At 37.6% G+C, this 27734-nt stretch overlaps 1 protein-coding gene across 1 annotated transcript in view; it reads left to right on the top strand.

Moving 5' to 3' along the window:
* Positions 1 to 332: 332 nt before the first annotated feature.
* Positions 333 to 27734, top strand: part of LOC150075397 (uncharacterized) — a 42463-nt gene continuing 15061 nt past the window's right edge. Inside the window, exons 1-6 of the mRNA XM_090388475.1 lie at positions 333 to 387; positions 7765 to 8955; positions 9019 to 9906; positions 13747 to 13935; positions 20078 to 22222; positions 27393 to 27581. Coding sequence (XP_090244601.1) covers positions 333 to 387; positions 7765 to 8955; positions 9019 to 9906; positions 13747 to 13935; positions 20078 to 22222; positions 27393 to 27581 — 4657 coding nt within the window. The remainder of the gene's footprint in view (positions 388 to 7764; positions 8956 to 9018; positions 9907 to 13746; positions 13936 to 20077; positions 22223 to 27392; positions 27582 to 27734) is intronic.

The raw sequence follows: 27734 nt of genomic DNA, 5'->3' as shown, positions 1-27734 counted from the left end.
CGAACAATCGATTCTTATCAGAAACCATTTCTGTGAATATCAACGAAACTACAACTGGGGTTTCACTTTCAACCAATTCCATCATAAATTCTGTCAATGGAACTGAGACTATAGTAATAAAATCATTTGCAAAATCCACAGACTTAACGACTACTCCAATATCTACCGCAATTGTCGACCATCCAAACATGGAAACTATAGTAACGCATATTTAAATTGCTGAAGAGCATGCTCCTATATATGTCTGCTTCAATATAGCTGCTGAATATGACGAAGTTACTACTAATGATACTAGGATAGCCGAATTCCGGAGACATATCAAAAATGAGCTGATGGCTGTAATGGAGCTTCCTTCGTTTTGTTTCAGAAATTTTAAAGTTACAAGAGGTATTTGAATTCATTTATACACTTGTTAGATGTTAAGATAAGGTGCGTTTTAAGTGCAACTTGTTCGCTTATTTCTTGATTTTCTACCCTTGATTTCAATTTCAATTTTCCTTGATTTCTTAAAATGGATCAGTTTACAAGTTTAGTGGGATGAAAAACCAAGATAACTCATGGGGAAATATCTGACTCCCTCCGAGCAATATCGGCTAATTACAGCCCCGTTTCAAAATAACTTTAGAAATTCCTCCAGTCATCGCCGGGAATGACACCCGTATTTCTTCAGGACAGATTGCAATGTATCGTTATATCTGTAGAAGTGTGTTCACCGGTAAAATTGCATGTTTTGTGAGCTAAAAAATTAATTCAGAATAACTCCCGGAGTGGGGAGACCATTACTATTCTTCTGATTTCTGCTTTGAATAAAGAAGCAGTTGAAATTCGTTGACAGGCATCGAATCCACAAGTTCGATGCCCATCAACGAATTTCCCACAGCTTTGTGGTTTCTCACATTTTCCGAAACGAGTGGGAAACGAAAATATATCTTAAATTTTAATTTCTTTTATCCAACTCAGGAGAGATTCACTGAAATTAAAAAAAAATAAAACTTGAAAGATTGACTTGTATATATTTTTTGAATAATTAAAATTTACTCATAGAAGAATTGAATAACATTAGTTTACAAATTTCTGTTTGTTCACTAGGGTTTGAATTTCAATAGGTAATACTGCCGAAATATGTTGCTGTGATTTTAAATATGACTCAGATTTTTTTTTCTATCACATCCAGATACATCACAATTTAAGAAATAAAAAAGTATTGTTTTTTACGAAAGAATATAACTTTATTGTATTTAGTAATGAGAAATTGATAGGATTACATTTTCATATATCAAAAAATACGTAAATACTAACAAGTATTAATCACAATTGAGAAACTTTCATTAATCGGACCTTCGTCTCTTTGTTTGAAAAGAACGTCTAATCGTTTTTCTTTTATGTACAGTGCCAGGTTTCTCTCTTTTTAAACACCAGGAGTAGTCGGCCATCATGCTTATATTCCATCTTCCCTGGTACCTCTGCTCCATTTCCTTTATGTCCTGATGGAATCTCTCCTCTTGTTCTTCGCTCATCTGTGCAAGATTTTCGGGAAAAAAATCAAGATGGGTATGCAAAAAAGTGAATTTTGATGCTCATATTGCAGCCTAAATTGCGAAACTTTTCAAGCATATTTTGAACAATTTTCTCATAATCCTGTGATTTATGATTTCCTAGAATGTTTTCCATTACACTTTTAAAAGCAATCCAGGCTTCCCTTTAAACGGCAGTCATAGTAGTTTCAAACTGACCGTCTAAAACCAATTTTCTAATTTGGAGACCAATGAAGATACCTTCCTTAAGTTTTGCGTCAGTATAAACCGGGAAATTTACTGCAAAGATACTTAAAGCAGTTGCCATCCTTATTCAGTGCTTTATTGTTTTAGGAGCATTAGCAACTAAGGCCATATTGCTCCGGGGATATGAGGTGGTCATTCCCTGACCTTTCCACATCCTCCGTATTTGGTGGTCACGGGCTCGAACCCCGGTCTAATCAAGAAGCGTACGTTACGCACTGCTGCTCCTGCTCACTTGGCTACGGAGGCGCCTCAGTGCTTTAACAAATTGCTTCATTATGCCTAACTTGATATGCAGTGGAGGTAAAATGATTTTATCTGACTTCACCAAACTTTCGTGCACAATATTTTTTGACCCCGGTGTAAGATTGTGCCTCCGAGGCCATTACTTCTTTGTCCAATGCAGCGCTTTAGCTCTGCTGTCCCATGCACAAATAAAGCTTGCCATTTTAGTGTACCCACCCTGTTGCCCCAACAACATACATAACACTTTTAAGTCTCCACATAGTTGCCAATCGCGATCTTGATATTTAATTTTCTCCAGAAGCAACTTTAGATTGTCATAAGTTTCTTTTAAGTAGGCTGAATGAGCAACTGGCACAGATGTGTACTTATCTCCATTATACAAGAGAACGCCTTTTAAACTAGTCTTAGAAGAGTCTATAAATAGTCTCCATTCACTAGGAACATATGATGGGGGTCCTAAGGCACTTATTAAACCAGCGATATCACTGCAATATACGAGAGGACCTTCTTGTGAAAAATACTGTATAAACTCCCTTTCACGATTTCTGTTCCAGGAAAATTATGTACCTGGAGCAAGTAAGTTCTTCGCTTGAAGTCTGGATCCCAGAATTCCAGCAGCATACTTTGGAAGACCCAAGTCCGTTACTAAATCGTTCGGTTCGACTTGCGTGAATTGCTGTGGCGTTAAAATATTTTCTGGTTGATAACATTCCTCTTCACTAACCTCTTTAGCTTCTGCTACGGTGGAAGAAGATATGGACTCTAAAGTTTCTGGTGGAGGTTTTACAGGCAGATCAGGTCCATGCGGGACCGGTCTTATAGTTGACGGTAGATCTGGATATTTGATATCCTTTATTTTTTGAATTGTAACCTTTAACGTCACATACACAAAAGAAACATTCGGCATGGCTTACTGGCTCGCGCCACACCACAGGAACAGCAAATGGCAAGAACACCTTTTTTCCTTGACTCCATTTTCTAAGATGTTCGACACATGTATGGCATACTTTATGCGGTGCCCACGATTTATCCTGATCGCCTAGTTTTATGTCAAAGTATGCATACTACGATTTTTTTACAAAATCGGTAATATTTCGCGTGTTTTACATGAACAAAACAACCACATATGTAACAAAATATGTCGGGACTGTTCATACGCTTTCTCGTTGCCATACTAAAAAGAAAACTAACACACAACGAGAGCTCACGACGGTTTTTACAGGAGAACTGTGACCGCATAAGGGATGTGCCACTTATATAGACTCTGTGGTTGAGTGGACTGTACAAACAAGTGAGTGCATGCTCAGACAAGTTTAACCCGTAACTACACACAGGAGTTTCCCAGACTCCACTGGAAAATAAAATTCTGGGAATCACAGATGGGCCCTTTCGGCAAATCGGGATGGGGGGAGGGCTGTTTCCTTCCTGGGTCAAGGTCGGCTACCTTGCAGTATGACCTTGCAGTTTGTGTAATTACGGGTTAAACATGCACAATCTGTTGTATTTGAGGCAAATATTTGATAATGATTACGAATAAAGAGGTATAAAACTTGTAAACCATTGCAGAAACTATAGTTATGTACACATATGCGTATAATAGGAGATAAATGCGTATAGTAGGAAACCGGCAGAATTGCTTAACAAGTACAGGTCACTGTTGAAAAAAAGCCGTGAATTAGGGTTGAATTTGAAAGTGTCTGCAATTCTGCCCAGACACGATAGGGAGTATATGATGAGAGCCTTGTCGATCAATTCGGCCCTGGAAAGATTGTGCAAGGCTCAAGGGGTAGAATTTTTTTCAGCCTGGACTGTACTTGTTAACAGGAGAGATTGCTTCTACAGGGATGGGATACACTTAAATAGAAAGGGTGCAAGAATATTTGCTAATGCTATCGAGGCAGTGTTAGGTGGGTCGGAAAACTGCCAGCTTGGGGGGAGACAAAGACGAATAGATTAACAGTAGCCACTGGCAGAGGTGAAAGAGATTCTTGCACTGCTTCTACTGGAATGAGCAGAAGCCTGAAAAACAAGATGCAGGATATTTCAGAGACTGCTGGGAGTCATTGCGGTACAAGTAAACACATGGGTTGTGTTAGGGTAGCTAAGAATAGAAATAGGTGCATGTATACTTGCGTGTACACCAATGCTAGGAGTTTAGTAAATACATTTGATGAATTTGAGGTATTGCTCAAAACATCAAAGGCAGATATTGTTGGGATATCAGAGACGTGGTGTCACACAGAAATAAGGAATGCAGAACTGGAATTTGGGGAGTACAACGTCTACAGAAAGGAGAGACTGGATAGGAAGGGAGGAGGGGTTATGCTATTAGTTAAGAAATACATAAAATCCAACGAAGTGAAGCCAGTGGACATCGCTGGACAGTGCAGTGTCGAATCAGTTTGGTGTGACATAAGCATTGGGAGATCAAAATTAATTGAGAGTAGGAGTGTGCTATAGGCCTAATGACTCTGATGAGTATAATAAGAAACTGTATACAGGGAAATAGAGTGGGTCAGTAAATCAGAGAGTCTTATAATGGGAGATTTTAATTTCCCAGATATTGACTGGAATTTGTGAGTTGGTCACTCACACACTAGCAAGGCTTTTGTGGATTTACTGGATGATTGTTTTCTACATCAGCATGTTCGGGAGGCAACTAGAGGGAGGAATACTCTTGATTTGATTATCAGCAGTGATTCTTCATGCATTAAGAATCTGCAGATAAATGAACCACTAGGTGGCAGTGATCACAGTGTACTGAAGTGGGATTTACTCAAAGAGGTAACTACCATTAGGTGTAAAGGGAAGGGTTATTGCTTTCGTAAAGGCGACTACGATGGACTGAGACAGTATTTAAATTCTATACAGTGGGACCAACTGATGATGTTACCAACAGCAAATGCAAAATGGGAAGCATTCAAAGAACTTATCTTGGAAGCTACTAGGCTTTACATACCAACTAAGAAATATTGTTCAAGGTTTAGGCCTAAATGGATGTCAGATGAACTAATGAGGCATATGGCAGAGAAGAAACATGCATGGGATACATACAAATTAACAAAGGCTTCTGTGATAGATAAAAGTTGATCTGTAACCAAGTTACAAAGGAGGTTAGGCAGGCGAAGGCAGATTACGAGAAATCATTGGCAAGGGATGCAAAGAAAAATAGCAAAGAGTTCTTTACTTATGTAAACTCTAGAAGGAAGGGGATGAATCAGATTGGTCCACTTGATATCGATGGGTCAACTGTTGATGATCCTGCTCAGGTAGCTAACAAACTAAATGAATATTTTGCATCGATATTCACACACGAGGAGTTATTTAGCGAGGGGAATGCCAGAGGTGTATTCAACTCTAGCAGTAAGCTAGAGAATCTCGTACTAACTGAGAGTAAAGTGGAGGAGAAATTGTTGAAGATAAACACAAGAAAGGCACCCGGGGTGGATGGGATCTATCCAGTTATATTAACCCTTAGCCATAATTATGAGAGCTTCCTTGGACTCAGGGGAGGTACCGACAGACTGGAGATGTGCAAATGTGACCCCAATTCACAACGGAGGATCAAAGGCTGACACAAGTAAGTATAGACCTGTGAGTTTAACTTCTGTTCCAGGAAAATTAATGGAGGCACTAGTTAAAGAAGCACTGCAGGATCATTTAGACAAGACTTCAGTTATAGCTCGGACACAGCATGGTTTTGTTAAGGGGAAGTCTTGCCTGACCAATTTGATTGAATACTATGATGCAGTCACAAAGGAACTGGATGCAGGGAATAACTTTGATATTATATACTTGGATCTTAGAAAGGCTTTTGATACTGTTGCACATGGAAGACTGCTGCACAAATTGGAGCAGTGTGACATTGGAGGCAAATTGCTGCTGTGGATAAAGGGGTGGCTGAGGGGGAGAAGACAGAGAGTGGTAATCAATGGATACTGCTCATCGTGGACTAATGTTATTAGTGGAGTCCCTCAGGGTTCAGTATTTGGTCCTTTATTGTTCTCTGTATTTATAAATGATATTGATGATGGTATATCAAGCTTAATGTCCAAGTTTGCAGACGATACGAAGGTTGGCAGGGTTGTCAAGGACACTACTGACACTATGCTGCTGCAACAGGATCTGGAAAGGTTGAGCAGATGGGCTGAGAAGTGGCAAATGAAGTTTAACATTGACAAATGTAAAGTACTACACATGGGAAACAGCAACCCCAGAGCAACGTATCAACTCTGTGGTACTACACTGACAGTGGTAGAAAATGAAAGGGACCTGGGGGTGGTTGTGCAGGCAGATATGAAGTTCTCTGAGCAGTGCAGACGGGCTGCAAGAGTAGCTCATGGTGTATTGTCAATGATATATAGGAATTTTTCTAGCAGGGATAAGGAGGTGATTATTCCCTTGTATAAGGCAATGGTAAGGCCACACCTAGAGTACTGTATACAGGTCTGGAGGCCTCATTTCAAGAAGGATGTAGAGCTGCTGGAACGAGTACAGAGAAGGGCAACAAGATCAGTGAATGGAACAAAGGAGTGCTCTTACGAAGAAAGGCATAAGTTTTGCAAATTACAGTGTCTGGAGACTAGGCACCAGCGAGGTGATCTGATAGAGGTGTATAAAGCCTTGAATGGTTTGAGCATGCTCAATGCTGATGGGATTCTTTCTCTCGCTCAGAATAATCACCTGAGAGGGCATAAATTCAAATTGAGGAAAGACAGATGTAGGATAGACGTGCGGAAATTTGCCTTTAGCCAGCGGGTGGTTGGTTGGTGGAACAGACTTCCATCCCTTGTCGTGGAAGTTGATAGCCTAAATAAGTTTAAGGCTCAGCTGGACAGGTATTTCGAACGAACAGAGGGGTGAAGTGGAAGTGTTTTTTTTTTTTTTTTTTTTATTTGGCTGATGCTGCATAAGCTTGCTTTCTTGTATCAAATGCCTCTACTAATGCTAATGCTAATGCTAATAATATCTAGGTAATATTTTGTTAATGAATTGTGAAAAATCTTTACGTGATAGAAACAAACGGACTTCGGTTTAGTAATCAGTAAACATGCACAAATAACTGCCACATACGTTTACTCAAACCCCAGTTACACCGTAAACCAGTGTAATTTTAATAATTACTCTAGGAATAAATATCCATTTACTCTGTAATTTTATTAGTAAAATAATAAGAGGAGTTTACATAATATAGTGCGTAGAACACTTCCGTATGATACCCTCCAGAAATTAAAACGGAAAAAATCGACAACTTACCGGTACATTAGAGTAAAATATAAATAATTAAATAATCAATTTAACACAATTCAAATCAATTTAAAACAATTAAAAAAATCAAGTTAACGCAATTAAAATAATCTAACGAAAATCGAAAAACGAAAAATCGTTTTGAATATTTTCGTTAGATTCTTTTAATTGCGTTAATTAGATTTTTTTAATTGTTTTAAATTGATTTGAATTGTGTTAAATTGATTATTTAATTATTTATATTTTACTCTAATGTACCGGTAAGTTGTCGATTTTTTCGTTTTTTCCGTTTTAATTTCTGGAGGGTATCATACGCAAGTGTTCTACGCACTATATTGAGGTAAACTCCTCTTATTATTTTACTAATATTATTATCAACGTAGAACATATTGAGTAGTACAGCTCTGATTCATACTATCTGTAATTTTATATATAATTTTCCTATGATGAATTAACGGTTTTTTATTTGTAAAATCAAAATTTTATTTTTCAGATGCAAATGAGAAGGTAATAGATGTTTCTTCGAGTACAACAGAAAATCATTCAGTTATCCTAGATAATACTCAATCCAGCTTCGTTGAGAACACAACATTCATTCAATATCCCAACCAAGAGGATACTACACTGAGCCCTGGTGAAATTGTAACACAGATTCCATCGACCCCAAAACAGGATATCACACTGAGCATAACACAAGCCAGAGAGATTACCACGGATATGCAACAAAGTACCACATCCAGCTTTACTGAGAAATTAACTCGGATTCCATCAACCACCCAACCAGATAGCGCATTTTCTTTCACTGAGGAGGAAACTGAGAATCCATCCCCAGTCAGACAGAATACTAATCCAACCAATGTTAATAAGGTGACAGATAATTTTTTGACTGTCCAAGAAAGCATTACATCGATGTTCACCCAGAAAGCAACAGAGATTCTTCCAACTGTCGATGAAACAACTACACTGGGCTTCACCGATAAAGTAAAGGATATTCAATCACCTAGACAACATTTAACAACATTGTCTCGTACTGAGATAACAGAAACACCTTCGGAAATCCAACAAGATACTACCTCGAGTTCTACTGAGAACATAACACAGATTTCATTAGCTATCGAAAAACATACTACGCTAACAACCACTGAGAAGGATGCAGAAATTGCTACAACTGTTAAACAAGATACCACATCGAGGTCCATTAAAAGTGCAACAGAGGTTCCATTAACTACTAAGGATACCACAGTTCTAAAAGTCTCAAAAGTTCTATCAACGATACAGCAGGACACTACATCAAAGTTAATAGAGAAAGTTACAGTTGCTTCTTCGACTGTTGAACTTGGTACCATCTCGACCTTCCCTGACAAAGTTTCAGAGATTCTATCTACTGTTCAACAAGGAACAACATCCAGCTTCACGAAGAAGACTGCTGCAACAACTACAGAAAATAATTTTCCCACCGTATCCAATGTGATGACAAAGATTCCATCCAGCTTACTACAAGATACAACAATTAACTTCATGGAGTGGGTAACAAATATTCCAGCATACGTACAAGATATCACACAGAACTTCACCGAGATGGCAGCAGAGATACCTTCAACAATACAGCAAGATAACACATCAATCTTTATGGAAAAAATAACAGATATTCCTTCAAATGTACACCAAAATATTACTACAGCTAGTGTCAATAACACAACAGATGTTTCATCAATATTTGAAAATGATATTTCAAATTCATCTAAAGGGATAAGCCGAGTTACAATAACATCAGAAGTTAATACTGTCGATTCTACTACGCTAGAATCAACTTCGCATGATGCTGATATTGGAATTGTCCCTGATATAACATTACAAATTCCATCAACAACTATAACTGAGGGCATTACTTTGAACTTTAATCAAGGCGGAAATCAAACTCCTTCCCAGCTTCCAGATGGACATAACATTCTGAACCCTACTGTAGATACTGAAATACCATTAACTGTTCTAAATGAAGAAAATAGAAGCTGTACCGTCGTTCATTCTTTAAGTTCAGTTACCAGCATTGGCGATGCGGAATTTACAAGGCCATTTACATCTGAAACTACACCGGAGACAATTTCTGATGACCACACTTCATTTATAAAAGAAAGAACAACAACAGCAGCTTTACCAGAAACCTCTGAAGAACATCCAGAAGAAATAGCCGAGGTTCTATCAACAGTCAAACATCAGTACACTTCCACGAGCAATATTCCTATGACAATGAGCAATCGATTCTCATCTGAAACGAATTACATGGATGCCATGGAAACTACAAGTGAGAATTCACATTCAGCTAATTCCATCATGAATCCTGTTAGTGAAACAGAGATTACAGTACCAAGATCATTTGCCAAATCCACATACGAAGTGACTACTCCAATATCTACCACAAGATACAATAATCCTAACAGGGAAACTATAGTGATGTACACGGAAATTGCTGAAGAGGATGTTCCAATATATATATGCTTCCCTTTAGCTGCTGAATATGACGACGTTACTTTTAATGATAATCGGAGGATCGAATTAGAGGAACATATAAAGAACCAGCTAATGATTGCAATGAACCTTCCTTCGTCCTGTTTCAAAAATTTGAACGTCACAAGAGGTATCTGAAATTCATTTATAATTTGCTGCATTTTGATATAAGTGAGAACTGTTGTAAGGAGTTTTTCTGTTAGACCTTTGCATTTATAAAATATCATTAACGTATTTAATGATTTTGTCTCTTTGATCATTTCTAACTTTTCATCATTGACTATTTTTTCATACAGTCCAAACCAGTGCTGCTTGATTATTTTGATTGGAGAATTTCATCGACATAATTCTCTCTTGTTGTAACAGGAACAGTTTTTCTTTCCCTTGTTAACACTGAGGCTGTCTTCCATGGATATTAACTCGAACTCGAACTCAAAGTACCGGCATTTATAATTTTTCATCGTGCTCTTTCTTTTGCTTTTATTATCTACTTTTATATCAATACCTTTCTGATTTCCCAATCTTCCCCCTCTGCTTTCATCTGTAGTTATGCTTTATTCATTTATGCACTTTTTTTGTTTTGTAAACAATTTCTCTATATCATTTTATCGACTATGAAAATTGGTTTCATTTGGAATAGCGATTCCAAACTACAGTTATCATAGTGTTATTTATACTGTTACAAAGAAATTTAGGTAGTACAAGAAAACTGTATTTTTTGTTAATTATAATTCAAATTAAATTATAAGATACAATGATAATTAGGTCGATGGGATGAGAAACGGCAGTTGAAGTTAAACATAGACCTTTGGGTTGCCAGGCAGGCACTTTACCCACCCGGCTAGCCCGGTTGGCGACCTGAATCCAATTGAACACCTGTGGTGGGGTGTTTTGGAACCAGAAGTGATGCGTATGGACGCGAAACCGTCGTTTATTCCAACACTAGGAAAACCTTGTGGAAAAGCGAATGGCAGCTGTTATCGGTGCGAACGCTGGTCCAACACGATATTAGGTAGGTGGTCATAATTCAGTTATCACTGAGGATAATCATCTGTAATTAGTCATGTAACAAAATATCTGCAATTTTTCATGCAAAAATGTGAAACTTCGGAGAAATGGAATTCAATAAATTAACTTCAGTTGACTCTAAGAAACTTTCATGTATAACTGTTTGTATAGCTAATCCTTGTATAGCTATCTCCTTTATAGCTTATTTTTGTATTTTGGAAAGGTACTAGAAGCCCATAGGCTTCATATCTGCCTGCAATGTGCAGGCAGATATGAAGTTTTCTGAGCAGTGCAGACGGGCTGAAAGAGTAGCTCATGGAATATTGTCAATGATATACAGGAATTTTTCCAGCAGGGATAAGGAAGTGATTATTCCCTTGTATAAGGCAATGGTCAGGCCACACCTAGAGTACTGTATACAGGTCTGGAGGCCTCATTTCAAGAAGGATGTAGAGCTGCTGGAACGAGTACAGAGAAGGGCAACAAGATTAGTGAATGGAACAAACGGGTGCGCTTACAAAGAAAGGCTTAAGTTTTGCAAATTACAGTGTCTGGAGACTAGGCACCGGAGAGGTGATCTGATAGAGGTGTATAAAACCTTGAATGGTTTGAGCATGCTCAATGCTGATGGGATTCTTCCTCTTGCTCAGAATAATCACCTGAGAGGGCATAAATTCAAATTGAGAAAAGACAGATGTAGGATAGACGTGAGGAAATTTGCCTTTAGCCAGCGGGTGGTTGGTTGGTGGAATAGACTTCTATCCCTTGTCGTGGAAGTTGATAGCCTAAATAAGTTTAAGGCTCAGCTGGACAGGTATTTAGAACGAACAGAGGGGTGAAGTGGAAGTGGTTATTTATTTATTTATTTTCATTTATTTTTTATTTTTTTGGCTGATGCTGCATAAGCTTGCTTTCTTGCATCAAATCCCTCTACTAATGCTAATGCTAATGCTAATTTGCTAAGTACAAATTTTTAGGGAGCACTTTCAAGTTCTATTATTTTCATTAATAGCACATTACAGTCAGTTCTCGCTTTACCAGTTTTCGCTTTACGAGTTCTGGGATTTACGAGTTTTTTCCCCCAAGTATAAACAAAATGGAAAATATGAACATTAATTTCCAAAAAATGAATGCTAAACATTTATAAATACCGCATTCCAAACCACGTGCGTAGCTATACAATACAGCGTATCCCGCTTTACGATATTAATCCGTTCCAGAGACACCATCGTATCGTTAAAATATCGTAATGTGAACCCAACAACACATTGTATTTTGCTAATTCGTTTCAAGATCTCGGAAGTTGAAATCGGAAATTTTTACTGTATAACTAAGCTATTTATCTCTCTAAAATGTCATTTTTAAGGTTACGAGTGTGAGCTTAAGGCCATATAAAAGGTCGTGAGCAAGGTTTGTAAATTGTATTAGTTCAAATCATTAAAATGCACTAAACTTTCATCGTTGTTATAAGAATCAGTTTTAAACGCCTTTGTGATGTTTTTCTAAAGCACATTTTTGGAGGTCACGGCCATAAAACAATAAAAATAATTTGCACTTTCCAGTTTATTGAGCTTTTCTGTTATTGCAAGCGGGTAGTAAACTCGATAGCTGGAATTGTGTGGTTTTTTAGGATATTATGGTGAAATGTGTTTGTCCTTTACTGAAATCTTCAATCGTATAAAAAACTTAAATAAATTTTCAGAATCTTCTCTTCATTCCGTTTTTTTAAGCTTCGTAAACTTGTTACTCCACGTGAATCGTGTTAGTTGCAATTTGTGTGTGCCGTTAAAAAATGCTTAAGCATGCAATCGTAAAATTTATAAGAGGAGATTATCTTGGAAACAAACGCCTCTTGAAGCATTTTTGAAGAAGACTCCTTGTGCAACAAACCAACGAGTGTGCATTTAGTCGACGATGATGATGAACAATAAACATTCTTTAACATTTGTAAGTCGTAAATAATTTCTCTATTATTATAATTTCCTTGATTTTACAGGCTACGTTTTCATTTCTTTGGATAAATCAACCATTGTTTAAACATAAACTAATTAGCTAACTAATTTCATTATTGAGAACGTAACCCCTATTTTTAACCTTATGTCTATATGAAATAAATTCCCGCATTACGAGCGCGCACTAGGAACGATTTAACTTGTAAAGTCGAGAACTACCTGTAATTTAGTATCAATCAAGGGAAAGGGGCAAAATTTAAATGCTTAAACATCTAATTTTATTTCAGAACGATTACTTTCTGACGCTTACACCCTACATTTTTTCTCAGAAAAGGCGATTTCCAGTTCGTGGGCACTGTCGTTCGTTCAAATTTCAAACACAGATTTCACTGTCGATAGGCTTTAATTAACTGTTTCTGAAAAGAAAACAGGGTCGATGATCTGCCACTCTTAAGAAATTTTTTCTTAAGTGACACAGCCACTCTTAAAAAAATTCTTAATCAAGAAATTTTACCACACGAGTCCACCATATTCCCATATGACGAATTCACTTGCTAAGTTATGTGTCATGAAATATTTTCAATGTTCCTGTATAACAGGAATCACAAAGCAATTGATTTTGAAATATTGCTTCAAAATAAAGCATCTCTGTTCTAAACGCAATGCTTACTTAGAAAGTTAATGATATTACTTCCGATTTACGTCAGCAAAATTACATGTTGTTCCCTTAAGTACTGTATACTCGGAGATACATCCAATTATATAAGTTTGGCGACTTTAAACCCACTCTGTACATTATACTGTCGTTTCATTGCTATAACTACTGTTGTTATCAAAATATTTTTGTTTCAAGTCGGAAGCATTAGCAATAATAGAGCAATAAACATGGGGGGGGGGGAGGTTAATTATAAATTATAAGCCTAGGTAACCTAATGTAAAACTATACAAAATTTTCTGTAATAAGAAATAAATGTTTCAGTAAAACTTATTGTTAACTGTGATGCTTTTAGGAAGTGTGAAGGTGTCCTATGAACTTATTCCTTCCGAGAGTCAAGACCACAAAGTTAATAAAAAGGAATTGGAATCAGCTGTAGATAAATTAACTGAAAAGATACGGCTTGAGAACTTCACTGTAACGGATCTGGAAGGAAAAGTGCTCCCATTAGTGCGTGAAGATATAACAGTCCCAGTGTCATTAGGTGAGTTAATTTAGTTTTTTGATTTGTAAGTTTTTCTTAATTAAATACTAATGCCATTCGTATAGCATAATACCACTGGCATGATAAAGGAAAACAATGCTTGTTTTCCTTTATCTCAATTTCCCACTGAGGAATATTCGGCTTTCTTATTTTATAACAGTATTCATTATATCAAAATCAATATCGTTCTATTGATTATAACGATATTGATTATTTTCTTATTTTATAAAGATATTGATTAAACTGTAGAGTTTAGAGACTTAGACCTACGTCGCCGTAGCCGATTTATCAAGTTTTGTCAAGCCGGTCAAATTGGTCAGATCTGTCAAATTGGTAAAGCCATATTTAGCCGCTTTATTGACAAATTGTTATATTAAATTATTTTCTATAAGTAGCTTATAGACCTAGTCAAGATCCTTGGTTTATTATGAATTGAGACAGCGAGATTTTGAAAGTTAATTAATACTTAAGTGTCTGTAGATTTACCATTCGTAACTTGCCGCCATTGTTATACGATACAACGTGATATCCCGAACTAGATAGCGTTAGCTTAGTATAGTATAGCATATTATATAATATTGTCAATTAATCAGTAAAATCTATTAATCGTGCTAAACTTCATTGTCAATTAAATTGTACTTTTTAACTAAATACATATAACGACTTAGATTTTACAAACGTAACATAATTAATTAATACATAACTTGATACGGAAGTTATATAAATGGAACTCGTAGATAATACTCGATACTGAAAAATATATATAGATATATAGTGTTATAACTCTTTTGGGATACAACTTTAAGGTTATAATTTTGTACCGAAATTGAAATTTTATTGAAATTAAATCGAAATCATGACTCAGATTTCGATTTAAGAGCAGCAAAGCAAAAGGCTCAAGCTAATGGGGTTGCTGTGGCTCAGGGGAGAACTGGGGGGGGGGGAAATTACCCTCTGAATCACAGCTTTTAAAATGCACTGCTTGCTTGATGTTTGTGGACAATCGGGTATGGGACATGATACTGCCATGGGGGATGTCTTTGTGTTGCCCGATGTAAGGAGTGTAAGGAAATCAGGCGACAACTCAGCGTTGTTATAGGCCTATATGAGGGCGTGAAGGACAAGGTAGATGCCCTCGAAGGATCAAATTTGGGGTGGGGGGCATCAAGCTCTCAGCTGGCCTCATCAACGCCAGAGCTTGCATTTGATCATCACGCAACACAGCGGAAACCCCCAAGGCAGAATGCACTGGTCCCACAGGAACTAGTAGTTGTTGGTGACTCTATTGTCAGGGAAACGGGAAACATGGTATGTAAAAGATTGGTGGAACAGGACCGGGGTATGTCTGCCAGGGGCAAAGGTTGACGGTGTAGAGCGGATATCATCTTTAAGGGCACAAAAGGTGACATCGTTGTACACGTTAGCACTAATGATATTACGAGTAGGAGACCGGCAGAATTACTTAACAAGTACAGGTCACTGTTGAAAAAAACCGTGAATTAGGGTTGAATTTGAAAGTGTCTGCAATTCTGCCCAAACACGATAGGAGAGAGTATATGACGAGAGCCTTGTTGATCAATTCGGCTCTGGAAAGATTGGGAAAGGCTCAAAGTATAGAATTTTTTTCAGCCTGGTCTGTACTTGTTGACAGGACAGACTGCTTCTACAGGGATGGGATGCACTTAAATAGAAAGGGTGCAAGAATATTTGCTGATGCTATTGAGGCAGTGTTAGGTGGGTCGGAAAACTGCTAGCTTAGGGGGAATACAAGGACTAATTGATTAATAGTAGCCACTGGCAGAGATGAAAGTGATTCTTGCACTGCTTCTATTGGAATGAGCAGAAGCCTGGAAAACAAGATTCAGGATATTTCAGAGACTGCTGAGAGTCCCTGCGGTACAAGTAAACACATGGGTTGTGTTAGGGTAGTTAAGAAAAAGAACAGGTGCATGCATACTTGCGTGTGCACCAATGCTAGGAGTTTGGTAAATAAATTTGATGAATTTGAGGTATTGCTCAAAGCATCAAAGGCGGATATTATAGGGATATCAGAGACGTGGCGACACACAGAAATAAGGAATGCAGAACTGGAATTTGGGGAGTAAAATGTGTACAGAAAGAATAGACAGGATAGGAAGGAGGAGGAGTTATGCTATTAATTAAGAAACACATAAAATCCAAGGAAGTGAAGCCAGTCGACATCGATGGACACTGATGTGTCGAGTCAGTTTGGTGTGACATAAGTATTGGGAGATCAAAATTGAGAGTAGGAGTGTGCTATAGGCCTAATGACTCTAATGAGTATAATAAGAAACTGTACAGGGAAATAGAGTGGGCCAGTAAATCAGAGAGTATTATAATGGGGGATTTTAATTTCCCAGATACTGACTGGAATTTGTGAGTTGGTCACTTACACACTAACGAGGCTTTTGTGGATTTATTGGATGATTATTTTCTACATCAGCATGTTCGGGAGGCAACCAGAGGGAGTAATACTCTTGATTTGATTATCAGTAGTGATTCTACATGTATTAAGAATCTGCAGATAAAGGAACCACTAGGTGGCAGTGATCACAGTGTGCTGAAGTGGGATTTACTCAAAGAGGTAACTACCATTAGGGGTAAAGGGAAGGGTTATTGCTTTCGTAAAGGTGACTACGATGGACTGAGACAGTATTTATATTCTATACAGTGGGACCAACTGATGATGTTACCAACAGCAAATTCAAAATGAGAAGCATTCAAAGAATTTATCCTGAAAGCTAGTAGGCTTTACATACCAACTAAGAAATATTGTTCAAGGTTTAGGCCTAAATGGATGTCAGATGAACTAATGAGACATATGGCAGAGGAGAAAAATGCATGGGATACATATAAATTAATGGGTGACATGGAAGCCTATGATAGATATAAGCTTGTCTGTAACCAAGTCACAAAGGAGATTTGGCAGGCAAAGGCAGATTATGAGAAATCCTTGGCAAAGGAAGCAAAGAAAAACAGAAAAGAGTGCTTTACCTATGTAAACTCTAGAATGAAAGGGATGAATCAGATTGGTCCACTGGATATTGATGGTTGAACAGTTGAGGATACTGCTCAGGTGGCTAACAAACTAAACGAATATATTGCATCTACATTCACACATGAGGAGTTATTCAAGAAGGGGAATGCCAGAGGTGAAGTAGACTCTGGCAGTGAGCTAGATGGTTTTGTAATAACTGAGAGCAAGTGGAGGAGAAATTGTTGAGGATAAACACAAGAAAGGCACCTGGGATGGATGGGATATATCCAGTTATATTAAAGGAAGCAGCAAAGCAAGTAATCAAACCCTTAGCTATATTTATGAGAGCTTCCTTGGACTCAGTGGAGGTATCCATAGACTGGAGATAAGCAAATGTGATCCCAATTCACAAAGGAGGATCAAAGGCTGACACAAGTAATTATAGACCTGTGAGTTTAACTTTTGTTCCAGGAAAATTAATGGAAAGATTAAAGAAGCACTGCAGGATCATCTAGACAAGACTTCAGTTATAGCTCAGACACAGCATGGTTTTGTTAAGGGAAAGTCTTGCTTGACCAATTTGATTAGATACTATGATGCAGTCACAAAAGAACTGGATACAGCCAGTAACTCTGATATTATATATTTGGATCTTAGAAAGGCTTTTGATACTGTTGCACAAATTGGAGCAGTGTGGCATTGGAGGCAAATTGCTGCTATGGATAAAGGGATGGTTGAGGGGGAGAAGACAGAGGGTGGTAATCAATGGACGCTGCTCATCGTGGACTAATGTTATTAGTGGAGTGTCTCAGGGTTCAGTGTTGGGTACATTGTTGTTTTCTGTATTTATAAATGATATTTATGATGGTATATCAAGTTTATGTCCAAGTTTTCAGATGATACAAAGGTTGGCGGGGTTGTTAAGGACACTACTGACAGTATGCTGCTGCAACAGGATCTGGAAAGGTTGAGCAGATGGGGTGAGAGATGGAAAATGAAGTTTGACATTGACAAATGAAAAGTACTACATATGGGAAACAGTAACCCCACAGTAACGAATCAACTCTGTGGTAGTACGCTGACAGTGGTAGAGAATGAAAAGGACCTGGGGGTAAATGTGCAGGCAGATATGAAGTTTTGTGAGCAGTGAAGACGGTCTGCAAGAGTAGCTCATGGTGTCTTGTCAATGATATACAGGAATTTTTCAAGCAGGGATAAGGAGCTGATTATTCCCTTGTATAAGACAATGCTCAGGCCACATCTTGAGTATTGTATACAGAGTCTGGAGGCCTCATTTCAAGAGGAATGTAAAGCTTCTGGAATGAGTACAGAGAAGGACAACAAGATTAGTAAATGGAACAAAGGGTTGCCTTACGAAGAAAGGCTTAAGTTTTGCAAATTACAGTGTCTGGAGACTAGACACCGGCGAGGTGATCTGATGGAGGTGTATAAAGCCTTGAATGGTCTGAGTACGCTCAATGTTGATAACATTCTTCCTCTTGCTCAGAATAATCACCTGAGAGGGCATGAATTCAAATTGAGAAAGACAGATGTAGGATAGATGTGAGGAAATTTGCCTTTAGCCAGCGGGTAATTGTTTGGTGGGACAGACTTCCATCCCTTTTTGCGGAAGTTGATAGCCTAAATAAATTGAAGGCTCAACTGGACAGGTATTTCGAACGCAAGTCTGCGCGTGTAGCACAGTGGTATCGTCACCGTCCTCCCCACACCGGGTGGAAAAGGCCTGGGTTCGAATCCCGTCGATGACGCGAGGAACTTTAATGGGCTTTTTTTTTTCACTCTGTGGCTGAGTTAGTTGGTCTCAGGAGTAGATAGCAAGGTTTTTCTCCCCAGTAACTGGAGTTTTTTCGTCCAGCAAAACAGGCAAATCAACCATAGAACATACGCAATTTACAGACACAAATACGGGTTAATGTATTCAATTACGTGTAACCCTAAAATAATATTTCGAACGAAAGGAGGGGTTAAATGGGAGTGGGTTTTTTTTTTTTTTTTTTTTTGGCTGGTGCTGCATAAGTTTGCTTTCTTGCATTATATGCCTCTACTAATTCTAATGCTAATACTAGTTCGAGGTTACATAAGTAAACATGCCTTGAGTGACCAGGGCTCAAGCCGGTGACTGCTGAATACGGTGCTGTTTGTTGTATTTCCTTTGTATTGTGAACTCCTATGACCGTGTGGTCTTCCCGGAGTATAAACAGAATATTTATTTTATGTATAATATGTCTGTAAATCGCATGTATTCTAATGGTCGATTTGCTGTTTATTGGACGAAAAATCCAATTGGATAAGTCGCCGTGGGAAAAAACCATGCTATCCTCGCCTGAGACTGACTAACTCACGCACTGTGAAAAAGACCCATAAAAATGTTTCGCGTCATTTACGGGATTCGAACTGATATCTTTTCCAGACGATGTGGGAAAGACGGTGATAATACCAATTGTGCTAACCAGGAGGATATATATGTACCTTAAAAACCACAACTTGTAGCTCAAGTCCGTTATCTGTAGATGTTGTACGGATCAGTTTACAAGTTTTGTGGGATGAAAAACCAGGATAACTCATGGGGAAATATCTGACACCCTCCTAGCCTAATTACAGCCCCGTTTCAAAATAACTTTAAAAATTTATCCAGTCATCGGCGGGAATGACCCCCGTATTTCTCCAGGAATGTGAGTTAAAAAATACGGAATAACTCCCGGCGGGGGGGAAACCACCATTCTTCTGATTTCTGTTAACTACAGCCTTGAATGAAGAAGCAGTTGAAATTCGTTGACAGGCATCGAATCCACAAGTCTGATTCCCATCAACGAATTTCCCACAGCTTTTGTGGTTTCCCATATCTTCCGAAACGAGTGGAAACCGACAATATATCTTAAAATTTAATTTCTTTTATCCAACTTAGGAGAGATTCACTGAAATTAAAAAAAATTAAACTTGAAAGATTGACTTGTAGCATATGTTTTCTGAATAATTCAAATTTATTCATTGAAGAATTGAATAATTTTAATAATTACGCTAGGAATAATTATCCATTTACTCTGTAATTTTATATATAATTTTACTACGATGAATATTAATTAACGGTTTTTTTAATATTAAAATCAAAATTTTGTTTTTCAGATGCAACTGAGAAGATAAGAGATGTTTCTTCGAGAGCAATAGAAAATCATTCAGTTATCCCAGATGATACTCAATCCAGCTTCGTTGAGAACATAACATTCATTCAATATCCCAACCAAGAGGATACTACACTGAGCCCTGTTGAAATTGTAACACAGATTCCATCGACCCCAAAACAGGATATCACATTGAGCATAACACGGGCCAGAGAGATTACCACAGATATGCAACAAAGTACCACATCCAGCTTTACTGAGAAATTAACTCGGATTCCATCAAACACCCAACCAGATAGCACATTGTCTTTCACTGAGGAGGAAACTGAGAATCCATCCCCAACCAGACAGAATACTAATCCAACCAACGTTCATAAGGTAACAGATAATCCTTTGACTGTCCAAGAAAGAATCACATCGATGTTCACCCAAAAAGCACCAGATGTTCTTCCAACTGTCAATAAAGCAACTACATTGGGTTTCACAGAGAAAATAAAGGATATTAAATCACCTAGACAAAATTTAACAACATTGTCTGGTACTGAAATAACAGAAACTCCTTCGGATATCCAACAAGGTACTACCTCGAGCTCTACTGAGAACATAACACAGATTTCATTAGCCATCGAAAAACATACTACACTAACAACCACTGAGAAGGATGCAGAAGTTCCTACAACTGTTAAACAAGATACCACATCGAGGTTCATTAAAAGTGTAACAGAGGTTCCATTAACTACTAAGGATACCACAGTTCAAAAAGTCTCAGAAGTTCTATCAACGATACAGCAGGATACTACATCAAAGTTAATAGAGAAAGTTACAGTTGCTTCTTCGACTGTCGAACTTGGTACCATCCCGACCTTCCCTGACAAAGTTTCAGAGATTCTATCCACTGTTCAACAAGGTACAATATCGAGCTTCACGAAGAAGACTGCTTCAACAACTACAGAAAATAATTTTCCCACTGTATCCAATGTGATGACAAAGATTCCATCCAGCTTACTACAAGATACAACAATCAACTTCATGGAGTGGGTAACAAATATTCCAGAATATGTACAAGATACCACACAGAACTTCACCGAGATGGCAGCAGAACTACCTTCAACAATACAGCAAGATAACACATCAATCTTTATGGAAAAAACAACAGATATTCCTTCAAATGTACACCAAAATATTGCTACAGCTAGTGTCAGTAACACAACTGAGTTTTCACCAAAATTTGAAAATGATATTTCAAATTTATCTAAAGGGATAAGCCGAGTTACAATAACATCAGAAGTTAATACTGTCGATTCTACTACACTAGAATCAACTTCACATGATGCTGATATTAGCACAGTCCCTGATATGACATTGCAAATTCCATCAACAACTACAACTGAAGGTATTACTTTGAACTTTAATCAAGGCGGAAATCAAACTCCTTCTCAGCTTCCAGATGTACATAACACACTGAACTCTACTGTAAATACTGAAATACCATTAACTGTTCTAAATGAAGAAAACAGTAGCAGTTCCGTGGTTCATTCGTTAGGAAGTTCAATTACCAGCATTGGCAATTCGGAAATTACAAGGCCATTTACATCTGAAACTACACCGGAGACAATATCTGATGACCGCACTTCATTTATAAAAGAAAGAACAACAACAGTAGCTTTACCAGAAACCTCTGAAGAGCATCCAGAAGAAATAGCCGAGGTTCTATCAACAGTCAAACATCAGTACACTTCCACGAGCAATATTCCTATGACGATGAACAATCGATTCTCATCTGAAACGATTTACATGGATGCCATGGAAACTACAAGTGAGAATTCACATTCAGCTAATTCCATCATGAATCCTGTTAGTGAAACAGAGATTACAGTACCAAGATCATTTGCCAAATCCACATACGAAGTGACTACTCCAATATCTACTACAAGATACAATAATCCTAACAGGGAAACTATAGTGACGTACACGGAAATTGCTGAAGAGGATGCTCCAATATATATATGCTTCACTTTAGCTGCTGAATATGACGACGTTACTTTTAACGATAATCGGAGGGTCGAATTAGAGGAACATATAAAGAACCAGCTGGTGACTGCAATGAACCTTCCTTCGTCCTGTTTCAAAAATTTGAACGTTAGAAGAGGTATCTGAAATCATTTATAATTTGCTGCATTTTGATATAAGTGAGAACTATTTTATGGAGTTTTTCTGTCGGACTGTTGCATTTCTAAAATATCATTAACGTATTTAATGATTTTGTCTCTGATCATTTCTAACTTTGCCGCATTGATTATTTTTTTCATACAGATATATACAAACCTGTGCTGCTTGATTATTCTGATTGGCGAGGTTCATTAATATAGTTCTCTATAATTGTAATAATGAACAGTTTTTCTTTTGTTCAAGTTTATTATATTATTGTGCCGACTGTCTTGCTTAGATATCAACTCGAGCTCAAAGTGCCTGCATTTATAATTTTTAATCGTGCTCTTTCTTTTGCTTTTATTATCTACTTTTTTACCGATGCCCTTTTGATTTCCTAATCTCCCTGTCTGTTTTCATCTGTAGATGTACTTTATTCATTTTACATACTTTTTTTTTCTTTTGTAAACTGTTTTTCCAAATCATTTTATAGACTTGAAATATTGGTTATATAGTTAACAGTATATATAACATGGACAGTATACATAGTTTTACATACTGTTACAAAGCGACTTCGGTGTTCAAGAAAATTGTAGGTTTTTGAATAAGAGTATTCAAATTATAATACTAGGAAATATGTCCATTAAGAAAGTCAAAACTCTCTGTATGTATCTAGTCTAATTGTTCAAAACTATAATTTATTTGGGTGTTCCATCACATCCAGCAAAATTCACTGTAGCCATTTTTTGCCTGAAAAAAAAATGCATCATGTAGGGTTGGGCGCTACATATTTCGAAAATATATTAAGATCTTATCTTGGACAAATTTGAATACCCTTATTTCACCCTATGTACCTCTGCTGCAGCACTCCCTTTCTTCTTCCGTTTAAACTTCACAATGTTCCAAAAGGACTCAACGTTACTCTCCAAAAGTATTCGAACAGCTCCGTTTGAAAAAAAAATATATTTATTGAACAAATTAATGAAGCTTATGCCCATTTAGCCGCCCTAGCCCAGTTCTCAGGAGAGAGGGCACATAAGTATATTGTTTTGAGTGACTGTGGTTCAACCCCGAATGACTTCTAATGCATTACATTACACTTCAGTAGACAGAGTTCTACCGACAATCTAGACACGCACACTCCATCATCTGATCTGATGACTTATTTACTGTTATTTACTTATTTACTGTGTAACGTGGCTCGTCACTCTGTATGACCTGCTTCGACCGTTACATAGTCTAAGAAACCTCCAAAAAACCATCATCACTTTCAGTTCGCAGTTACTCGCGTCCTTACTACCCATTTTTCTCACGTTTTTTCTTTTTCTTTTTCATCTTGCTACCACGAGATGTGAACTCTGACCACCAAAAAAATCTACTCCCTCCCACTTCAACCCGCACACTCACGACCCTTTCGACCACAGAGAAGTCAGATACAGAATGGACACTTTCTCAAATTCTCCCCCCGAACTTTACTCTTTCCCTCAAGTTTAGAACGCCTCCCCCAAGGACTCCAACCAATCCCCATACTGTTTAATTTTTTTCATTCCTTCATATTTGCTAAAACAACTCACCCCAGATGTCCTCAGTGCACAAACCAACAATTCCCTAGAAATTTCTTATTTTTTTTTTCATGTGGCAGTATGACCTTTTCATGTTTGCCAGGTCACCTCCAAAACACTCATATTCATGTTCACACCTCTGCTAAATATATCGAACTTATCCAAAATTCAGTCACCCTGACGCTGTTTTCTTTTGACCCGAACCCTGGACGTCCACTAATTTCCTGTTTAGTCTTAACGGTAGTTTAGATCAAAAGAGACGTTTCATAAATCCCGTTTCACGGCCCTATTGTTCTTGCCCTCAGCAACCCTTCACGCCTGTTCTCAAATGGTACCCCTTCTCTAGTGCTGACCGCTGTTTGCTCTCTATATTACTCGAAATTACTGGTTTCCATTTAGCCGCTATTTAACATATACGTCTATAACTTTCCCATCCCCAAATCCAGTGTTTCTTCAAAAGGAAATTTGTTGGAAACTTTAACCTTATTTAAAACTAAATATCCAATCTTAATATTTACTCTTTAAATTGATACTCGGGCATTAATGCTAATTCTTACTTTCCATTGCCCTTCCTGGATTTATTTTAGCAAAACAAATATTTCTATTTTAATTTGTAAGATCTACTTCTTACACACTTATGACATGAGTTCTTAGTTTAATTATCATATCTTTCTGAATAGTTGAATACTTTATACAAATTATACAAAAATCGCACTAGGAGGAGAGATCTTATAATCATGAAGTTTTCTTTTCACCTTTAGTATTAAATGTTCAGTATACCAATAAATTTATTATCCATTATTTCCTTTCACCTTTAGTATTAAATTTTCGGTATATCAAGAAATTTATTATCCATTATTCATTTTAATATGCAGAAAATTACACCTAATCTCTCTAAGGTTAATTTTCGTAAATTTACTCAAGGAATATATTCCGCAGTAAAAGTTTACCGTTGAAGCACTAAAAAATAATTCGCAATTTTGGTCGACTTACATGCATGTGTTTTTACAAACTTGTTTGTTCACTTTAAACCCAAAAAATTTGTTCTTCATCAGACGAATACAGTTCATGGAATTCGGCAGGAGTTATGTTTTCGGGTTTACTTTTCGAATTCTCGTAAAGTACACTTTACAAGATTGCCACTTTTGATAGAAACGTGCTTCCACATTAAGGCACTGATTACAGAGACACCAATGTGCAATACACTATTCATCAAGAAATGGCTATCACATAAAGAAAGCCTTCCATGTGCACATACAGCATATAGCATCTGTAACAGCGGCTATCGCGGATAGTACGGTTGGTAAAATGACCATTCTCCCACACCGCGTGGAAAAGACCGAGTTCAAATCCCCGTCAATGTCATGAGGAATTTTTATGGGTCTTTTTCACAACTGAGCTGACTTATTTGGTTTCAGGCGAGGCCAAATAAGTCAGCGAGGGTAGTGTAGTTTTTTTTCTCCTGGAAACTAGAGTTTTTCGTCCAGCAGAACAGCAAATCAATCACAGAACACGCAATTTACAGACACTATATACGGCGTAATATGGTCTAAGTTGCTGATGCGCCTTTTTTTTTTGTTTGGTAGTTATTGGCGCATCGGCTTCTGTGGCCATAGTGCACCTCCCAAGGTTTTTTGCAGTACTTTGATCCAAGCCCGAGGCGGGATTCGAACCCGCGACCATTGGGTTGCCAGGCAGGCGCTTTACCCACCCGGCTATCCCGGTCGGCACTGATGCGCCTGAAATCCTACAACAACATCCTATAACAGCGACGTCGCGTCACGACCTATACTTGTAGGTTTTGGTTCCGTGACCTTCTACATAAGGCAGTAGTGTAAACGCATTTTCGATAAAGTTCAATACTACTTATTGCTACAACTACCCCACACTAGGTGGAAAACGACAAGATTCGAATCCCTTTAATGACGTAAGAAATTTTGATGGGTTTCCCCCCCCCCCACACACAATGTGGCTGAATTAATTGGTCTCAGGCAACGGTTGTATGTTTTCCCCCCCCCTCCGGGAAACTCGTGTTTTTCGTCCAGCAAACAGGCAAATGAACCACAGAACACACGCAATTTACAAAAATAATATATTATGTCTGTGTATATATATATATGGTGCAATATGGTATAAGTCCTCGTGGGTAGCACAGCTGGTAGAATCGCTGTCCTCCCCACTCCCGATGGAAAAGACTGAGTTCGAGTCTCGTCGATGACGTGAGGTATTTTTATGAGCCTTTTTCACAACGTGGCTGAGTTAGTCGGTCTCAGGCGAGGGTAGCATGGTTTTTTCTTCCGGAAACTCGGTTTTTCGTGCAACAAAACAGAAAATCGACCTCAGAACACATGCAATTTACAGTTAATATACACGGAACATTGTGGCCTTAGTCGCTGATGCTCCTAAACCCCAACAAAATACATAAAACCGTAAAACAACAGTTACAACTACTCTTATAATCCTTGATTTATATTTAAAGTCCCCTGCCTTCGTCGGTTGTTCAGCTGGTATAATCACCATCTCAACACCCCCCAACAGAGTGTAAAAATGACCCATGTTCGAATCCCGTCAGTTTTTTATTCATTTTTTTTTTTTTTTAATTTTTGTGGGTATTTTTCATAACTTAGCTGAGTTATTATCCATTAAACAATTATCCATTCTCTGTCTCAGGACCGAGAATGGATAATTGTTTTTCTTTCTCCCGGAAACGGTTTTTCGTCCAGCAAACAGAAAATCGACCTCAGAACACACGCAATTTACAGATATACTGTATTATATATAGTGGCGGTTCGTGACTCTGATGTATGGGTGTGCTGCTTCTTTAAGTTACATTAAATTGCCTTGGTTATAAGACATGTAGACATAGATGGTAATAATAATAAGCAAGTTAAAAATACTACAAAAACATTAACTGGACACTTACTATTAACAGACTTGGGTAATCTCGAAATTATATTTAAAAATAAAATCCATTCTTTTGTTTTTATTTGTTGAAAATAGATTAATAAATTTTTGTTATTCATTCAAGTTTGGTTCACTGTTAAAATCGGCAGTGCTTGCTCCGCAGTTGCTTTGACACGTTTTATCACCTCTAAAAAATGCGTATTAGCAATCTGCCAATTAGGCATTGACCCAGCCACTGGGCCCAAAATGTGGAACTGTGTAGCACACAGTTCCACCTACGGTTAAACTTCAAAGTTGAAAACGATTTCGTGTTTTTATTCGTTTATTATTGAAATGATTATTGGAAATAGAGGATGAGTATACTATATGAGGGAACCTGTTAATAAAAATATTCATTGCGTTGCATTGTTCTTCACAAAATTTCATATAACTCCGTTGGCTGTATATTTAAATTTAAAAAGCTGAGGGTGCTGCAGTTCCGTAGTGCCTACCAACGAGCCGCCCCTGATTATATAGGTGCAATATGGCCTAAGTTGCTGATCCGCCTAAAACACTACTACAACCAACTCAAGTTCTCGATCACCAGAAAAACAAGATAGTTGTATAAGGGAGAAAGATAACTGTAAATTTAAAATTTTCTTCTATATTAAATATAACCATTTCAATAAAGCGGTCTCATGATGGTGTTAACTTTGATATTTTCAGGCAGTGTGAAAGTGTCCTATGAACTTATTCCTTCCGAAATTAAAGACCACAAAGTAGATAAAAGGAAACTCGAATCAGCTGTAGATAAATTAACGGAAAATATACGTCTTGAGAAGTTCAGCCTAACAGATTTAGAAGGAAATGTTCTCCCATTACTGCGTGAGGATGTAACCGTCCCAGTTTCTATAGGTGAGTTAATTTTGGTGTAAAAGAGTTAATTGCGATTTAAATTTTTCTGATTTAATAATTTTTTTTTTATGAGGACAGATGTTTTACTTATTTTCGTTTGAAATATTTCATAAGTAATAGCGGGCGCTGAAGAAATTCAAATAAGGATGGTTT

Source organism: Mastigoproctus giganteus, chromosome 14 (assembly GCF_048544385.1).
Source record: "Mastigoproctus giganteus isolate SK-2022 chromosome 14, ASM4854438v1, whole genome shotgun sequence".
Classification (NCBI taxonomy): Eukaryota; Metazoa; Arthropoda; class Arachnida; order Uropygi; family Thelyphonidae; genus Mastigoproctus; species Mastigoproctus giganteus.
This window is presented reverse-complemented; position numbering and strand designations above follow the sequence as displayed.